The 16850-nt window shown below is 45.1% G+C and overlaps 1 protein-coding gene and 1 long non-coding RNA gene across 3 annotated transcripts in view; one reads left to right on the forward strand and one right to left on the reverse strand.

The window, feature by feature from the left end:
• Positions 1-8060: 8060 nt before the first annotated feature.
• Positions 8061-8872, reverse strand: LOC139274774 (uncharacterized). The gene is made up of 2 exons (XR_011595599.1): positions 8567-8872; positions 8061-8340 (listed from the first exon to the last, which is right to left on the reverse strand). It is a non-coding gene; the product is annotated as an uncharacterized lncRNA (long non-coding RNA).
• A 783-nt stretch (positions 8873-9655) lies between these two features.
• The window catches only part of LOC139275047 (sestrin-3-like), a 164217-nt gene continuing 157022 nt past the window's right edge, over positions 9656-16850 (forward strand). For both annotated transcript variants that reach the window (XM_070891961.1, XM_070891962.1), the window contains exon 1: positions 9656-9984. In XM_070891961.1, the coding sequence (XP_070748062.1) occupies positions 9820-9984 (165 nt within the window). In that variant the 5' untranslated portion in view covers positions 9656-9819. The remainder of the gene's footprint in view (positions 9985-16850) is intronic.

The following is a 16850-nucleotide window of genomic DNA, read 5'->3' on the forward strand; positions in this document are numbered from 1 at the left end:
CGTGCGTGACAAACATGGCTCGTAGGCTTTCGATGGTGGCAGTGGATGTGCTTACAGACATTATTACACACTCAATCCATTTTGAATAAGCATCCACAACAACCGAAAACATTTTGCCTAGAAACGGGCCAGCGAAGTCAACATGGATCCTAGACCACGGTTTGGAGGGCCATGACCACAAACTTAGCGGTGCCTCCCTGGGTGCATTGCTCAGTTGAGAGCAAGTGTTGCATTGGCGCACACAAGACTCCAAATCTGAGTCGATGCCGGGCCACCACACATGGGATCTGGCTATAGCTTTCATCATAACTATGCCTGGGTGAGTACTGTGTAGGTCGCATATAAACATTTCCCTACCTTTCTTAGGCAAAACCACGTGATTACCCCACAAAAGACAGTCCGCCTGTGTCATGTATGTAATCACAATGTAACACCACTGTATTACTGTATACACTCAACCTAGATGCACACCTTGACCACAAGGGGTGAACTTGTGGGAGACACTCCTTACCTGATCACACAGGTATAAAAAAGGAGGTCCCACGCAGGGTCATCATTTTTGGAGTCCTGTGAATAAAGAGTTAAGGTCACAGAGTGACCTTGTCCCCAGAATGTGCCTCGTGTGGTTTCATACTGTAGAGTAAAGACTTTACATTGGCGACGAGTAACGGGAATTCACGACCCACGAGAATGGCCACCAGTAGCACAGAGGAACGGTACTGTGTTGGGGAAGACTGAGACAATTTTGTTGAGAGGCTTCAGCAAAGCTTCGTTACGAAAGAATGGCCGGGGGATGCAGCGGCCAACAAGCGAAGGGCTCATCTTTTGACCAGCTGCGGACCAAAGACTTACGCACTCATGAAGGACTTACTAGCACCTGAAAAGCCGGCGGACAAAACCTTTGAAGAACTTAGCAAATTGATCGGGGAGCACCTCAAACCGGCAAGTAGCATACATATGGCCCGACACAGATTCTACACCCACCGACGTCGTGAAGGACAGAGCATACCTCCGGTGTTTGGCCAGCCTCTGTAAGTTCACAGACGCCTGCAGGGGGGAGATACTAAGGGACTTCTTTATCGAGGGCATCGGTTGTGCAGGAATTTTCTGCAAATTAATTGAGACCAAGGATTTGACCTTGGAAGCGGCGGCGTTGATGGCTCAAACTTTCATGGTGGGGGAGGAAGAGACGAAAATAATATACGTGCGCAATTCTGCCTCTAACGCGGCGATGGATTCGGGAGTCAACATCATCAATGCGACTCAGAGCCCCGCAGGCAGGCAGGGGCAGTCCGACACTACCCAGGCAGCAATAGACCCCAGAGTAGGACTTCAACAGAGACAATGGCAGGCTGAACGGACATTCACGCCATCACAGTGGACAATACGGCCCGGGATGGGGCCATTGACACCCACTAATAGGGTACTTAAGAGCAGTCAAAGGGACAATCAGTGCGGAATGCCTGGCCATAGTCCCTTTGTTCCCAACAATGGAAATTTTAACTCATGCTAGAGGTGTGGGGGAAAACACTCAGCTAGATCTTGTAGATTTCAACTGTTTGTCTGCAGGCACTGCAATCTCAGTGGCCACTTAGTTCGAATGTGCAGGAAGTCTGCAACCAGATTAATATATGAGGCGGATGGACCAGAAGAGGGTTCTTTGAGGCAGGATGACTTTTGGGGCAAATCGATGGACGCCGAGGTTCAGCGGGTCCATGTGGCGAATATTCACAGTTCATACACCAAAACGCCACCAATGATGATGAGGGTTTTATTCAACGGTATCCTAGTATGCATGGCGCTGGACACTGGGGCCAGCCAGTCACTCATGGGCGTTCAGCAATTTGAGAAGCTATGGCCACTTAAAGCCAGTAGACCCAAATTAGGATGTATTGAGACACAATTATGGACTTACACTAAAGAAATCATTCCGATGTTAGGCACTGCAATGTTGGCTGTCACACACAATGGGTTAGTGAATCGGCTGCCGCTCTGGATTGTCCCAGGCAATGGTCCCGCACTGTTGGGGAGGAGCTGGTTAGCCGAGATAAACTGGAAATGGGGGATGTTCATGCAATGTCATCTGTGGAGCGAAGTTTGTGCTCACAAGTCCTACAACAATTCGATTCACTATTCCAACCAGTCGTCGGGACTTTCAAAGGCACTAAAGTAGCGATACACATCACCCCTGACGCCAGGCCAGTGCACCACAAAGCCAGAGCGGTGCCGTATGTGATGCGGGAAAAGATCGAGAGCGAATTGGACCGGCTGTTGAGAGAGGGCATTATCTCGCCTGTTGAATTCAGCAACTGGGCGAGCCCCATCGTTCCCGTCCTAAAAGCGGATGGCTCCGTCAGGATCTGTGGCGATTACAAGGCCACCATCAATCGGGTGTCCCTACAAGATCAATACCCACTCCCGAGAGCAGAGGACCTTTTCGCCACGCTGGCAGGTGGCAAGCTGTTCATCAAGTTGGACCTCACTTCAGCCTATATTACCCAGGAACTGGCCGACGAATCTAAACTACTGACCACCATCACCACGCACAAGGGACTGTTCGTTTATAACAGGTGCCCATTTGGCATTCGATCAGCGGTTGCGATTTTTCAACGAAACGTGGAAAGCCTGCTTAAATCCATTCCTGGAACGATCGTATTCCAGGACGACATCCTCATCATGGGTCGAGACACTGAGGAACACCTCCACAACCTGGAGGAGGTGCTACGCCGACTGGACCAGGTAGGCCTGCGACTCAAGAAATCTAAATGTGTGTTCTTAGCTCCTGAGGTTGAGTTTCCGGGCAGGAAGGTTGCTGCAGATGGGATTCTGCCCACCGAATCCAAAACAGAGGCAGTTCGACGAGCACCCAGGCCCTGCAACACATCGGAGTTGCGTTCATTCCTGGGACTGTTGAACTATTTCGGGAACTTTCTGCCGAACTTGAGCACGTTGTTGGAACCGCTACATGTGCTCGTGCGTAAGGATTGCGATTGGTTTTGGGGGGACTGTCAGGAATGGGCTTTTGATCGGGCGCGAAACCTACTTTGTTCAAACAAGTTGTTGACCCTGTACGACCCCTGTAAAAAAAATTGGTTCTGACATGTGATGCATCGTCCTCTGGGGTTGGGTGCGTGTTGCAGCAGGGCAATGCTGAGGGTCAACTACAACCTGTGGCTTATGCCTCCAGGTCGCTCTCTCAAGCAGAATGGGGATATGGGATGGTCGAGAAGGAAGTGCTTGCATGTGTCTATGGTGTAAAAAAAAATGCATCAGTACCTCTTTGGTAGGAAGTTTGAATTAGAGACGGACCATAAGCCATTAACATCCCTGTTGTCAGACAGCAAGGCTATCAATGCCAATGCATCAGCTCGCATACAGCGATGTGCTCTCACGCTGGCTGCTTATGACTACTCCATCCAGCACCAGCCCGGCATTGAAAATTGCACTGACGCGCTCAACAAGCTTCCTCTGGCCACCACTGAGGGGGCAGCGGAGTAAAGCACGAGATGGTCATGGCTGTCGATGCCTTTGACAGCGCAGGCTCCCCCATCACAGCCCGCCAGATCAAAATCTGGACAGAGATCCCCGCCTATCCCTGATTAAGAAATGTGTCCTGACTGGGGATTGGGCGCCTGCACATGGAGCATGCTCTGAGGAGGTCAGACCATTCCACAGACGGATGGATGAGCTCTTCATCCAAGCTGACTGCCTACTATGGGGCAGCCGGGTAGTTATGCCTCAGAAGGGCAGGGAGGCATTCATCAGGGAACTCCACAGCGAGCACCCAGGCATTGTGCTGATGAAGGCCATTGCCTGGTCACACGTTTGGTGGCCTGGAATTGAGTCAGACCTGGAACACTGTGTTCGCAGGTGCACGACGTGTGCCCAGCTGGGTAATGCCCCCAGGGAGGCCCCGCTCAGCCCGTGGCCCTGGCCCACCAGGCCATGGTCACGCATTCATGTTGACTACGCGGGCCCGTTCATGAGTAAGATGTTCCTTATTGTGATAGATGCGTACTCGAAATGGATCGAGTGCATCATTCTGAATTCATGCACGCTATCCACTACCGTGGAAAGCCTATGTGCGATCTTTGCAACCCATGACTTGCCGGACATCCTGGTTAGTGATAATGGCCCATGTTTCACTAGCTACGAATTCCGAGAGTTTATGTCGGGCAATGGCATCAACCACGTCATGACTGCACCGTTCAAGCCAGCCTCCAATGGCCAGGCGGAACGTGCGGTCCAAATCATTAAGTAAGGTATGCTCAGGATCCAAGGACTTTCCCTACAATGCCGCCTATCGCGTCTCCTGCTGGCCTATAGATCCCGACCGCACTCGCTCACGGGGGGGTCCCGCCCGTAGAGCTACTTATGAAACGGACACTCAAAACTCGGTTGTCTCTCATTCACCCAGTCCTGGCCGACATAGTTGAGGGCAAGCGCAAGTCACAAAACGAGTACCATGACCGTAATTCGAGAGGGAGATGGATAGAAATAAATGATCCTGTATTTGTCCTCAATCATGCCATGGAGCCCAAATGGTTTGAGGGCACTGTAATTGACAAAGAGGGGAATAGGGTCATCGTGATAAAACTTAACAATGGTCAGATATGCCGTAAGCATCTGGACCAAGTAAAAAAAAAAGATTCAACGTCGACACGGAGGAACCTGAAGAAGACCATGAGATGGAGCTCACAACACCGCCAGTGAACGAGCAACAAGAGCAATCATAAGAATGCACAGTCCCTGTGGCCAGGCCAGAATCACCACAGGTGACAGACACTCACGTCAGTGTCCAACAACCAGAGCCGCAACTGCGGCGCTCCACGAGGGAGACCACCTGAAAGGCTAAACATATGATCCCAATAAGGCTTTGGGGGGGCGGAGGGGGGTGGGGGGGAGGTGATGTCATGTATGTAACCACAATGTAACACCACTGTATTACTGTATACACTCAACCATGCACACCTTGACCACAAGAAGATTCTTCATAGGTTTTCGTCCCACAGACGGTGAGGAGGATCGCCCTTCGTTTGGCAACATTCATATTTCCTTTCAGCTTGTTGGCCACGAAGTATTGGTCAAGTCGCTCCACGAAGGTGTCCCAATCGTCACCTTCTGAGAATTTCTCCAGGATACCAGCAGTTCTCTGCATTTTCGCGTGATGGTTCGTTACCTATTACTCGTCGCCGGTTGTTATGTCTCAAATAAAACAATGTGACCGAGTACTGTAGACTTGAGTAAGTGTGACCTTAGTCTCTTTATTCTGACTCCAGAGTGCTGGCACAGCATGGGAGGCCTGCTTATATGCAGTGCTCCCAAGGGATGCTGGGATCCCTTGGGACTCCAGCAGATGCGCCCTCTGGTGGCGGTAGAATGCTGGTTACAAGGTGTTGCATACATAACATAATGACTGAAACTTCCTTCAAGACTTGATCACACCAAACACAAGAACACACACAACAAGACAATCTTCAATGCAACTTCTGCTTTGCTTCACATTAAAACTACCCAACAGCCCAAATCAACTAATACACCCTGCCAACCATCCAAGGAACAACACTACACTTGCAGTTCTTGGGACAGACTCCTGTCAATACCTCCCAGCTATGCTGACTTCCTGCCAATATCAGGACAGGATAGTATGTTCACAAATACCTTTAACACATACACCCAGAAATCTGCAAACTTCATGCTGCAAACACCACAACAGACTTGATGTAACCCTGGATAGAGTCCACAAAACACTCACTCGCATATCTTCACATCCAAAATGTCCCAGTACCTACTAGTATTTTGCTGTTTTATTTTCCTTGTGGATGCATTCCACTGGTCTCTCAGTACTCCAAGTGTTACTCTTTGCTGATCTCTAATTTCTGACCTCTATTTCAGCACTACTGCACCACAAATGTCATTTTATATTGACTTGTCCAGCTGCACAGGCTCGATGGGCCGAATGACCTCCTTCTGTGCTGTAACCATTTTATGATTCTATGATTAGTATTGTTTTATGTTATGCTTGATTGGTTGTCATTATTTAGTGCTGGAATCAAATCAAAAGTTACTATTTTGAAAATATTATTTTTCTAAATGCCATTAAAACAGCAGCATAAGTTGTGAATTTTAAAAACATGTGTCTACTTAATGCCTCAAATTTAATTTTATTGCAGTAATTTTGCTGTCCGTTGTTTAATATTTTCTTACCTTACACGTCTATTATGGAGGTACAAAAGCACTAAAAATGGGAATGCGATACCGTTGAAATCAGTATAGGGGGATGTTAAGTTCTGAATTTCAAAAGAACAAGAAGCTGGTAGCAAAATATACACATTATAGCATCTCATAATTCCAGCTCACAAAACCTTTTTGTTAAATACCAGCTATTTATAATTATATTTTAGTTCCAAAATTTGAAAAAGTAAAGTATTTTATGGGAGACTGATCAGAGCAATAATATTTCAACATACAGATTGAGATCTACATCATAGTACCATAATCCTACCTTTTAGTGCACCAGAATACTATCTGCAGTACTTATGCTGTACTGTGTGCTACACAGGTAAACACATTAATCAGCATTTTCTGGCACATGTATTGCTCATAGATATGTTCAGATGTTGAAAGCTGAAACATAGAAACATAGAAAATAGGTGCAGGAGTAGGCCTTTCGGCCCTTCGAGCCTGCACCACCATTCAATATGATCATGGCTGATCATACAACTTCAGTACGCCATTCTTGCTTTCTCTCCATACCCCTTGATCCCTTTGGCCTTAAGGGTCACATCTAACTCCCTTTTGAATATATCTAACGAACTGGCCTCAACAATTTTCTGTAGTAGAGAATTCCACAGGTTCACAATTCTCTGAGTGAAGAAGTTTCTCTTCATCTTAGTCCTAAATGGCTTACCCCTTATCCTTTGCTTTGTCAAAATGTTGAAAGCCATTTCTAAGTGTGGTCAAATTTTGTAGACAAGAGTCCAACATGCTGTTTGCTGCAACCCTGTTTTTTTCAATCTTAACATTGCTATAACTTGTTTCTTTGGATTTAGTGCAATAAATCTGAACAAGATGTTCTCTTGCAATCACCTCTGGGACAGTCAATCAATCATTGGAACCTGCAGAACTTTCGCCTAGGTTTGATATCCCAAACAAAACTGTGTGAATATGGTACTACAAAATGTGATTCTTGGAACTATCTTCTTTGACCATATCACATAAGAACATAAACATAAGAACATGAGAATTAGGAACAGGAGTAGGCCATTTAGCCCGTCAAGCATGCTCCGCCATTCAAAAAGATCATGGCTGATCTGGCCGTGGACTCAGCTCCACTTACCCGCCCGCTCCCTTAATTCCCTTATTGGTTAAAAATCTATCTATCTGTGATTTGAATATATTCAATGAGTTAGCCTCAACTGCTTCCTTGGGCAGAGAATTCCACAGATTCACAACCCTCTGGGATAAGAAATTCCTTCTCAACTCGGTTTTAAATTGGCTCCCCCGTATTTTGAGGCTGTGCCCCCTAGTTCGAGTCTCCCCGACCAGTGGAAACAACCTCTCTGCCTCTATCTTATCTATCCCTTTCATTATTTTAAATGTTTCTATAAGATCATCCCTCATCCTTCTGAACTCCTTCAAGTAAAGACCCAGTCTACTCACTCTATCATCATAAGGTAACCCCCTCATCTCTGGAATCAGCCTAGTGAATCATCTCTGTACCCCCTCCAAAGCTAGTATATCCTTCCTTAAGTAGAAACGTATCTTAGATAATGGCGATTAAAGGTTGCCGTCCTTCAAGCTACATTGAAACGTTTCCTTTTGCTATTGTAATTGAAAATTGTCATGTTAACATCATTTTAGTTTGGTGCTCAATCGAAATGCCTGGCATCTTGACTTTATGTAATTTAACTGTGTTTTAAACCGCAACACTTGCAGTCAACAACTGCTGACTAAAGTTACATGACAGTCACTGAAACGTGACACCCGCTTTCACAAATACGTGAACTGGGAGAATTTGTTTTTGTGGACATTGTGCATTAGCAAAAGAAAAACACACGTTAACAATGACAGCTTTATTCTAAAATCAATCACCTTTTAAAAGGTATTAGGACAATTGTGTAACAAAAGCTCCGTTTCAGTCTGCATTTACTGTGTGCTCTCATATCCATCGATATGGCGGAGCCAGCCTGTCTAGGTTTTGAGTTGAAAGGAAACGCTGGGCCTGTTGCTTGACAGCTGATCACACTCAGCTAAGAACCCCACTCACTCACATAGGCTGCGTCGCCGATTGGATATTCGAACGTTAGTGCTGACATCACTCTGTTGCTGGGTGGAAAACTGCTGGGGCAAAACTTGTTTGTTTAGCAGGAATGTGTCTAATTGAACTGTTGAGTGAAATCTTGATGTCAAATGTTTGGCATCCGCTGTGTACATATATCATAACTCAGTTAACTATAGTTTAAGAACAAGCACTCGCACTAAAATGTAATGTTTTGACTTCGTTATTTCATTTAACCAAACGATAAAGACATATTAACGAACCGTACTAGATAACACATAATACCTCAGTGGCTGTTACCGATTTCCACGCACCCGTATGACCTCTGATAGTGCATATTGCAGTTTGCCAGTTGCAGAGCAGGCAAAAGGGTTGGTTACACAATTAAGGTTGATTACACGAGGAAATACACACAGATTAGCTTTGTTTCATAGCAAGGTAAACTTGTTTTAAAAAAATAACAAAGTTGTTTACTGCTGAACAGAAGCTGCTTAGTTTAGTGGTGAAGCAATGTGTCACTTTCTGCCTTTTCCATATTTACAGTTTTGATTGACAGCCGGCGTCCGCTGGATGGAACGGGAACGCGGCCGGCGCGCTCGCCCGGGGTGGTGACGTCACAGAGGCAGCGGCCGGCCGGCCGGGCTCGCCCCGGAGCGCGGGCTGCAGCTGAGCGGAGGGAAGGGCTGCAGGGGGCATGAGCTGCAAATTCAACATATTTACTCATCATTACTGACGAAGTCTGTTGGGAACATGTAATTCATTTAAGACCCATGCAGACCGTTCAGAAATAAGCAGTTCAACGGAAGCAAATCAGAACGTCTTTTGAAATAAAGATTCTCATTTTCAGAAAATGCAATATGTTGCAAAACAAAATACACCAATTTAGCATTTCAGTCAGGCATAAATGCAAATGCAGCCATATAGCTCACACAGAGATCTCCACCACATTACAAACCCAGCAATCAATCATGACCAACGGAAACAACTTTTTCCCATCGTGTTTTTCTTTCATTTTTTTTGGCTAATTTCACATGTTTGAATAGCTACAATATTTAATTACAGATTTAGAAGCGATTGGGCCAAAAATGTGAATGGGACAAGACGGTTGGTCAATGAAAGCGGATCAGTAACTGGTTGAATGTCAGTGCCCAAAAGCCTCGAAAGAGGATTGGTTAGAGGGAGGGCCTTGAGTTAATATCTACAAGGTTATTGGTTAGAGATGTTACAATTCTGTGATTTTATTGGTTAAGAGTTGGGCCGTTGATTTCCATTTCTGTGCAATGATTGGTTAGGGGATGGTAGCTGGTTACAGTCCTATACAATGATTGGTCAGGGGGAGGGCAATTGCTTACAGTGGTGAAATTGTTAGATTAAACTCAGTGGAAGGAGCTGCTGGTGGGGTTGGGGACGGTTTGATTGGTGCAGTTGTTTAGTCGGAGTTGAGGGATTGACCGGGAAAGGTCTGAAGGTTTAGAAGCCCTGGCTTTATAGTCATTAAATGTTGGAGACTAAATGTTCGTTCCTCCTTGCATTGACTCATGCGCATATGTGATGGTTATTGCACCGACTCTGTGAGTGACCCAAAGCCCTGGGTAACAATGTTCATATCGACAACTTGCAAAGAGAACAGGAACACCATGAGTTCGGAAAAGCTCTCCACTGACTACATGATCTGCACTAATTGTCAGAAAGTCCTACGAAAGGTAACCTTAGTTTAGTTGCTACCTTTTGAGATACACAGGTGCGTCTGGTTTTGGCTGCTGAGAGCAGATCCGGTAACATGTTCTGAATGCATTTGTTAAAATGTGGGCATTCTGAGTGCACATTACTTTGTTGGTATGTTTATGAACTTGTTACAGTAACTGGGCATTTTGCGGCGCACAGCCTGATCTCAATGTGCAACTTGTCGGGGCTCTGCGGGTTAAGTATCGAGCAATACCAATGTGTATGTGGATAACTTTATTGCAGATTTTTTATATTGTGTATTTATTTATCCTTGTGCGTTAATTTTACAAAGAGAAATTGTTCTGCTGAATGGAAGTTATGAATTCGACATTGAGTCTTGGACGTCTTTGGCCTCTTGCTATCGGCTAGCCGAGATGTCAATCAAAGTTGTTTTTCCAAGCTCCGTCCGCTGAACTCGATAAATCCGATATCTTTTAAGGCTCTTTGCGCTTTGTGATCGATTGGAGTTTTTTTTTTTAAGTGTCAAGAATTTTCAGTGATAATGCTAGTAAACGACGAGCCTAATTCTTTTCACAAAATGTAGTGAAATGCCTGCTTGCCTTGTTTTGACAGAATATGTGTGTGCCTCCCCACTATCTGATGGTATGAGAATTTCAGGACTGTCAACACATTTGTTCTCTTCTGGTACTCTTGGCATAATTTTTTTTAAATGCCTAATTCTACCCTAGAATGTCCCAGTGTTTCCTTTCGGTTTTATTCGCACATCTCCTCTGTCCCTTGACTGAAGATCAGCCCTGGATATTGTATTGAGCAAGTAACACTTCGAATACAGTTACAGTTCGTAAGTAATGTCTACTCACAATTACAAAGAGCCCACTTGAGATCAAATCTCTATATAAAATAACATTAATGTCCGTAATTCGATTAATTAAAGGTTAGATGCGTCAAAAGTTCCGACTTTCAGACCATAAGTTCAGAATAATTGAAATTCTGGCTTTCCGTCTGTCCTACAGTGCGTTATTCCCACATTATGATCACAAACTCACCGCTGTGTATCTGTGAACTTGTATGTATGCATCCTCTATTCTGCAGAACGAAGACCAATTAGATTATCGCTCGTCCATCCTTCTATCATTGGAGCAGATTACATTTTTTAAAGCTGTAATATCTATTTTATCCTCCAATTGCACCCAAATAGGATGGTAATGTTTTGAAGGATCTTTACTGCTGCTGATGTGATCTCTGTTGCATTAGACTGTATTTAGAGAGAGAACATGGGGTGTAATTCATGTATTTTAAAATGAGCCTCCGTTTCACGCTGAAATGCTATAATCTGTTTTCTCCTCTCTGGCAACTTGATATTCTCAATTCATACTTTTTCTGAACTTAAAGTGTATAAGGACAGTCCAGTTGCAATGAAATGGTCTGTGGTATGGCATTGATTTGAATCGAGAGACATTGGTGAGTTTGGGACTTATTTTTGCTGATCTCTCTTCCGAGTTGGTATGCAATAATGCTCACAATTGTTCTCGTAATCCTTGCCTTGGTTCATTGCCACATTTCAGAAGTGCTTACAGACTTGCTGATTCAGCAGCAAGTTGTTTAAGACTGCTCGTAAATACTGGTATATCAGTGCTTTAACAGTCACCAGCCTAGTCTGATGGTCTGAAATGAAAAGATTTTCTTTAATCCTCACACTTTTGGTGTTTTGACTCTATGCGTGCCCAAGTTTAAATTCTCTGAGGTACGCTGCTTGTTGTAATATTCTATCATTGCAGTAATTGAGACCTAAATGTAAACTGAGTCATATGCCAGAACGTGAATTATTTTGTACAGAACACACCTAGTTCCTAAGTTTCTTTTATTGTAATTTTTATCTTGTTGGTGAAGATTGGGAACATAAGGGCATGACTATTGATAAATGGAATATACATATTTTGCCCAGTAAACTGCACCTTGAGCTAATCAATAATGTTGTCAATTGCAGTTGCTTGGTGGGTTTGGTCATCATAGTTTCCATATGTAATCATTCAAAAAATCTGTAGGTTGATCTGTTTTGTAGTGGCCTATAAAGCATAAATATGAGGATATTTTAAAGCTGCTTTAACATGATTAGTGTTAAGTTTGGTGTCTGGAGTTGCACTTCAATTTTAATGTCTGCTATTTAGGTAAAACCCTTCTGCTTTACAGACATAGGAGTTTTGCCCTTGTAGTAAAAGGCATATTAATATGTAATGGAGGTCTTACCACATTCTTGCGGTGGTTCGCAATTCTTCCCTCGGCCAATCCAAAATTCTGCTGCCTGTATGGTAACTCATTGCCACCTCTCCCCGTGTTTTCTGACCTACATTGGCTCCTGGTCCAGCAATGCCTTGATATTTAAAATTCTCATCCTTATTTTCAAGTTCTTTAGTGGCCTCGCCCCTCCCTATCTCTGTAACCTCCTCCGGCCCTACAACCCTCTGGGATCTTTGTACTCCTTCAATTCTGGTCTCTTGCGCATCCCCAGTTGTCATCGCTCCACCATTGATGGCCATGCTTTCTGAGCCCAGACCCTAAGCTTTGAAATTTCCCCCTCCCCCACCCACAAACCTCTCTGCCTTGCTACCTCTCTATCTTCTTTATGACATCTACCTCTTGACCAATCTGTCGTAATATCTCCTTGTGTGAGTAGATGTCAATTTTGTTAATGCTTCTGTGAAATGCCTTGGGATGTTCCCATTTATCCTGACTCTCTGTTTTGTTAGTTAGCCAATCTTTTATCCATGCTAATACATTACCCCCAACCCTGTGAACTGTTATCTTGTGCAGTAACCTCTTATGTGGCACCTTATCGAATGCCTTCTGGAAATCCAAATACGCCACATCCACTGGTTCTCCCTTATCCACCCTGCTCATTACATCCTCAAAGAAACTCCAGCAAATTTGTCAAACATGATTTCTCTTTCATAAAACCATGTTGACTCTGCTTGATTGAATCATGCTTTTCCAAATGTCCTGCTGCTGCTTCCTTAATAATGGACCCCCCTGACCTGTGAGAACAGCTCCATGGGTCAGCTACAAAAGAGCTGGAGCGGCAGGCCCTGGAACATTGCGGCCCCCCCGACCTGTGAGAGAACAGCTCTACAGGTCGGGAAGTATAAGAGCTGGAGCGGCATACCACTACAACTTCCAGCACGAGCTGCTCCAGGTATGCAAAGGCTTTGAGGTGGGCGACTGGGTGACATCATCAGGACCCAGGTTGCTGTTTGGAGCGCGGGCAGGAGCATCGGCGGGGCCCTAGTAAAGCAGAAGAGTGGGAAGGTCGTGGCAGAGGTGTGGCGAGTGATCGAGGCAGAGGAGCATTGCGTGATCGTGGTGGAGGTTCGGCGAATGTTTGGTGCGGAGGTACAGCGAATTTTTGTGGCAGAAGAGCGTTGAGAGATCATGACGGTATGGGGCCCAGAAGAGCCGAGGGCCCAGGGGCAGCACGGGCCAGCCCACACTGCAATATGTGTGCGCACTAGTCCCGTGCAGCAGAGCAGGTCTCCAGTCGCCATTGGATAAAGGCCTAGCTCTGTCAAGCCCGTGTGGTGGCTGATGTGCAACGGTCACGATAGGTTTTTTTTTTAAATCCACACACCGGCATCTTCCACCCCCTCAACTGGAGTTCAGGATTGGAATATCAGATCCTTCATTGAAACATCTGCGAATTCGTGTGGAAGCAAGTCATCCTCGTTCGAGGGACCGCCTATGATGATATGAATGAGAGTAGTCTTTTGTTAAATTAAGTTAAATAAATGTGTTAGCTTAAAAGAAACCCTTCTTAAAGTCAATCAAAAGACTTTATATGTGATCTCAATGAACTTGTATTTTTCTAATGTTGCTTTACTGTTTTTTTTTTAAATAAAAAAAACATTCTTGTGATACAAGTAAAAAGCTGTGTAAACTTACTTTATATTTTTTGCTTTTAGATAATGCCCAGTAACTACCAACATAAATACATTTCTTGTTGATTCTTGGCTTAAACAGTAAATGACGCTGATGTAAACATTAAAAAAGGAGGTTTGCCTGCTTGATGGACACTTTTTTACATGCAATTTGGGAAACCCAAATTCAGGCTCTTAAATAATTCTACATACCTACATTTAGCATTCATGAGGTGCTGAAGAGAAATATTTTTATTTGCACAGTTTATCTAATGGTAGCGATTTGTATTTTGAAAGCTGCAAATTGCATGCAGTGAAAGGGTTAAATCAGCAAGTCATTTGGTGGTGGCTGAATTTATGACCTGAGTTAATGAACACATTGCAGCATGATTAAGCTTCCATACTGATGCATACAGATAGAAGGATTCTGGTACAGCTTTTTTAACATTGTACAATTTCAACAATCCCGACTCTGCTTAAGCTTTGAAATTTATATCTGAATTTTGATTTTTCACTCTTGTGTATTTACTTTATTGCAAAAGTTATACACAGTACATAGATGTAACATACAGTATACCTGTACAGAACAAGAGGGTGGGTTACAGCAGTGTTGCAAAATATTTTGAGGGTTGAATGTTTGCAGGTAGAATGCCTTGTTCAAAAATGATATTCCCTGGCTGCATTAAACAAGTCTTCGGTCTGTCGCTGTTGGAGTTGTCCATGAGGGTCCTGACGCTCCAGGTCCTGAACTTCATTTTGAAGGGTGGAAGATGCCTGTGCGGGAGTTCTTTTAACACGGGGTGGCCATTGCACACCGGCTACCACACGGGCTTAGCAGAGCAAGGTCTTGGTCCAGTGGCAAGGGGGTCCAAGACGACTGGAGACCAGGCACCACTATATGAGCCTAGTTGCTTACGGTGGGGTGCGAGCCGTTAAGTTTGGCGCTGAGCAGTGCCCTTCGGTGAGGTGGTGAGAAATCAGAGGCCTGGCTGTGAGAGCAGGCATTGGGATGGTCAGAGGGCCACTTCGTGAGGGACTATGGGGCGTCGTCCTCCATTTCGGCTGCCCCTAACAGTTTGTCGCCATCCTCCGCCTGCTCCATGATGACATGCAAGCCGCGATTCTGACCAGTGGATCCACCACAGACCCAATCAACGTCCGGACCGGGGTCAAGCAGGGCTGTATCATCGCGCCAACCTGCTTCTCGATCTTCCTCGCTGCAATGCTCCATCACTTGCTCACAAGCCCCCCGCTGAAGTGGAACTAAACTATAGAACCAATGGAAACCTATTCGACCTTCGTCGCCTCCAGGCTAGATCCAAGACTGTCCCATCCTCTCATCGAACTACAGTACGCGGTCGACGCTTGCGTCTGCGCACATTCAGAGGCTGAACTCCAAGCCATTGTCAACATCTTCACCTGAGGCATACGAAAGCATAGGCCTTGCACTAAAGAGCCGTAAGACAAAGGTACTCCACCAACCTGACCCCACCACATAGCACTGCCCCCCACCCCCGGTCAATGAAAATCCATGGTGCGGCCTTTGACAACGTGGACCATTTTCCATACCTCGGGAGCCTACTATCAGCAAGGGCTGACATCGATGAGGTTCAACACTGCCTCCAGTGCTCCAGCGCAACCTTCGGTCACCTGAGCAAAAACGTTCAAAGATCAGGCCCTCCAGTCTGCCACCCAGGTCATGGTCTACAGGGCTGTAATGATGCCCGCCCTCCTCTTTGGCTCGGAGACATGGACCATATACAGTAGACACCTCAAATCGCTGGAGAAATACCACCAATAATGTCTCCAAGATCCTGCAAATCGTCTGGGAGGATAGTCGCACCAACGTCTGTGTTCTTGATCAGGCCAACAACCCCAGCACCAAAGCACTGACCACACTCAATCAGCTCCGTTGGGCAAGCCACATTGTCCGCATGCCCGACACCAGACTCTCTCAAAGCAAGCGCTGTACTCGGAATTCCTACACGGCAAGCGATTCCCAGGTGTGCAGAGGAAACATTTCAAGGACACACTCAAAGCCTCCTTGATAAAGTGCAACATCCCCACCGACACCTGGGAATCCCTGGCCAAAGACCGCCCTAAGTGGAGGAAGAGCATCTGGGAGGGCGCTGAGCACCTTGAGTCTCGTCGTCAAGAGCATGCAGAAAACATGCGCAAGCAGCAGAAGGAGCGTGCGGCAAACCAGACTCCCCATCCACCCTTTCCTTCAATAACTGTGTCCCACCTGCAACAGAGACTGTAATTCCCGTATTGGACTGAAAGCTACTGAGAATTCTTTAGAATGGAAGCAACTCTTCCTCGATTTCGAGGGATGATGATGATGATGATGAACAAGTCTGAGTTTAATTTGGTATTAAAAATATTTAGCAGTAGCATCAAAATAGGATTTTATTTTCATGTGAGCGGGGAAATACAAGTCATATTTCCTTTCTCTGTAGTCTGTTGGGATATTCATGTTTGAATGTTATGGAATGGGTCTTTCTGCAGGTCTTTTTCCATTTTTAGTTGAATACCTCTTTTTAAGAAAAAATATTTGTACCAGTCAAAGTGAGTAATGCAAGATCTGATGCTTGGAATGGAGCATGTATCATATATAACAGTACAGAATGAAGCGCTCTCCTTCGATAATCTATAACCACATATCTTGGAATAACTCTAGTGCTACTTTTCCATTTACATCAGCTATTCTAATGACCTGTAGTGTCAATTTTCTCACAGTTGTGGGTCATTTGGTTCTGAGGGCTTATTCCCATCCATATTAACTGCCCAAACACTTGAACCGTGTAACCAGCAGATACTTTTTTATTCCCACCCCATTAGTCTGCTGGATTAAAATCCATATGTAAGAGGTGAAAGCTACTGTGTAACTGCCACTAAGTTACTCCTCCTGTGATCTTTCAAAAATTGAGTCTCCATGTATTTCAATTATCAAACATGTTTTAATGCTCCTTGTA

This window comes from Pristiophorus japonicus, chromosome 10, assembly GCF_044704955.1.
Source record: "Pristiophorus japonicus isolate sPriJap1 chromosome 10, sPriJap1.hap1, whole genome shotgun sequence".
Taxonomy (NCBI): domain Eukaryota; kingdom Metazoa; phylum Chordata; class Chondrichthyes; family Pristiophoridae; genus Pristiophorus; species Pristiophorus japonicus.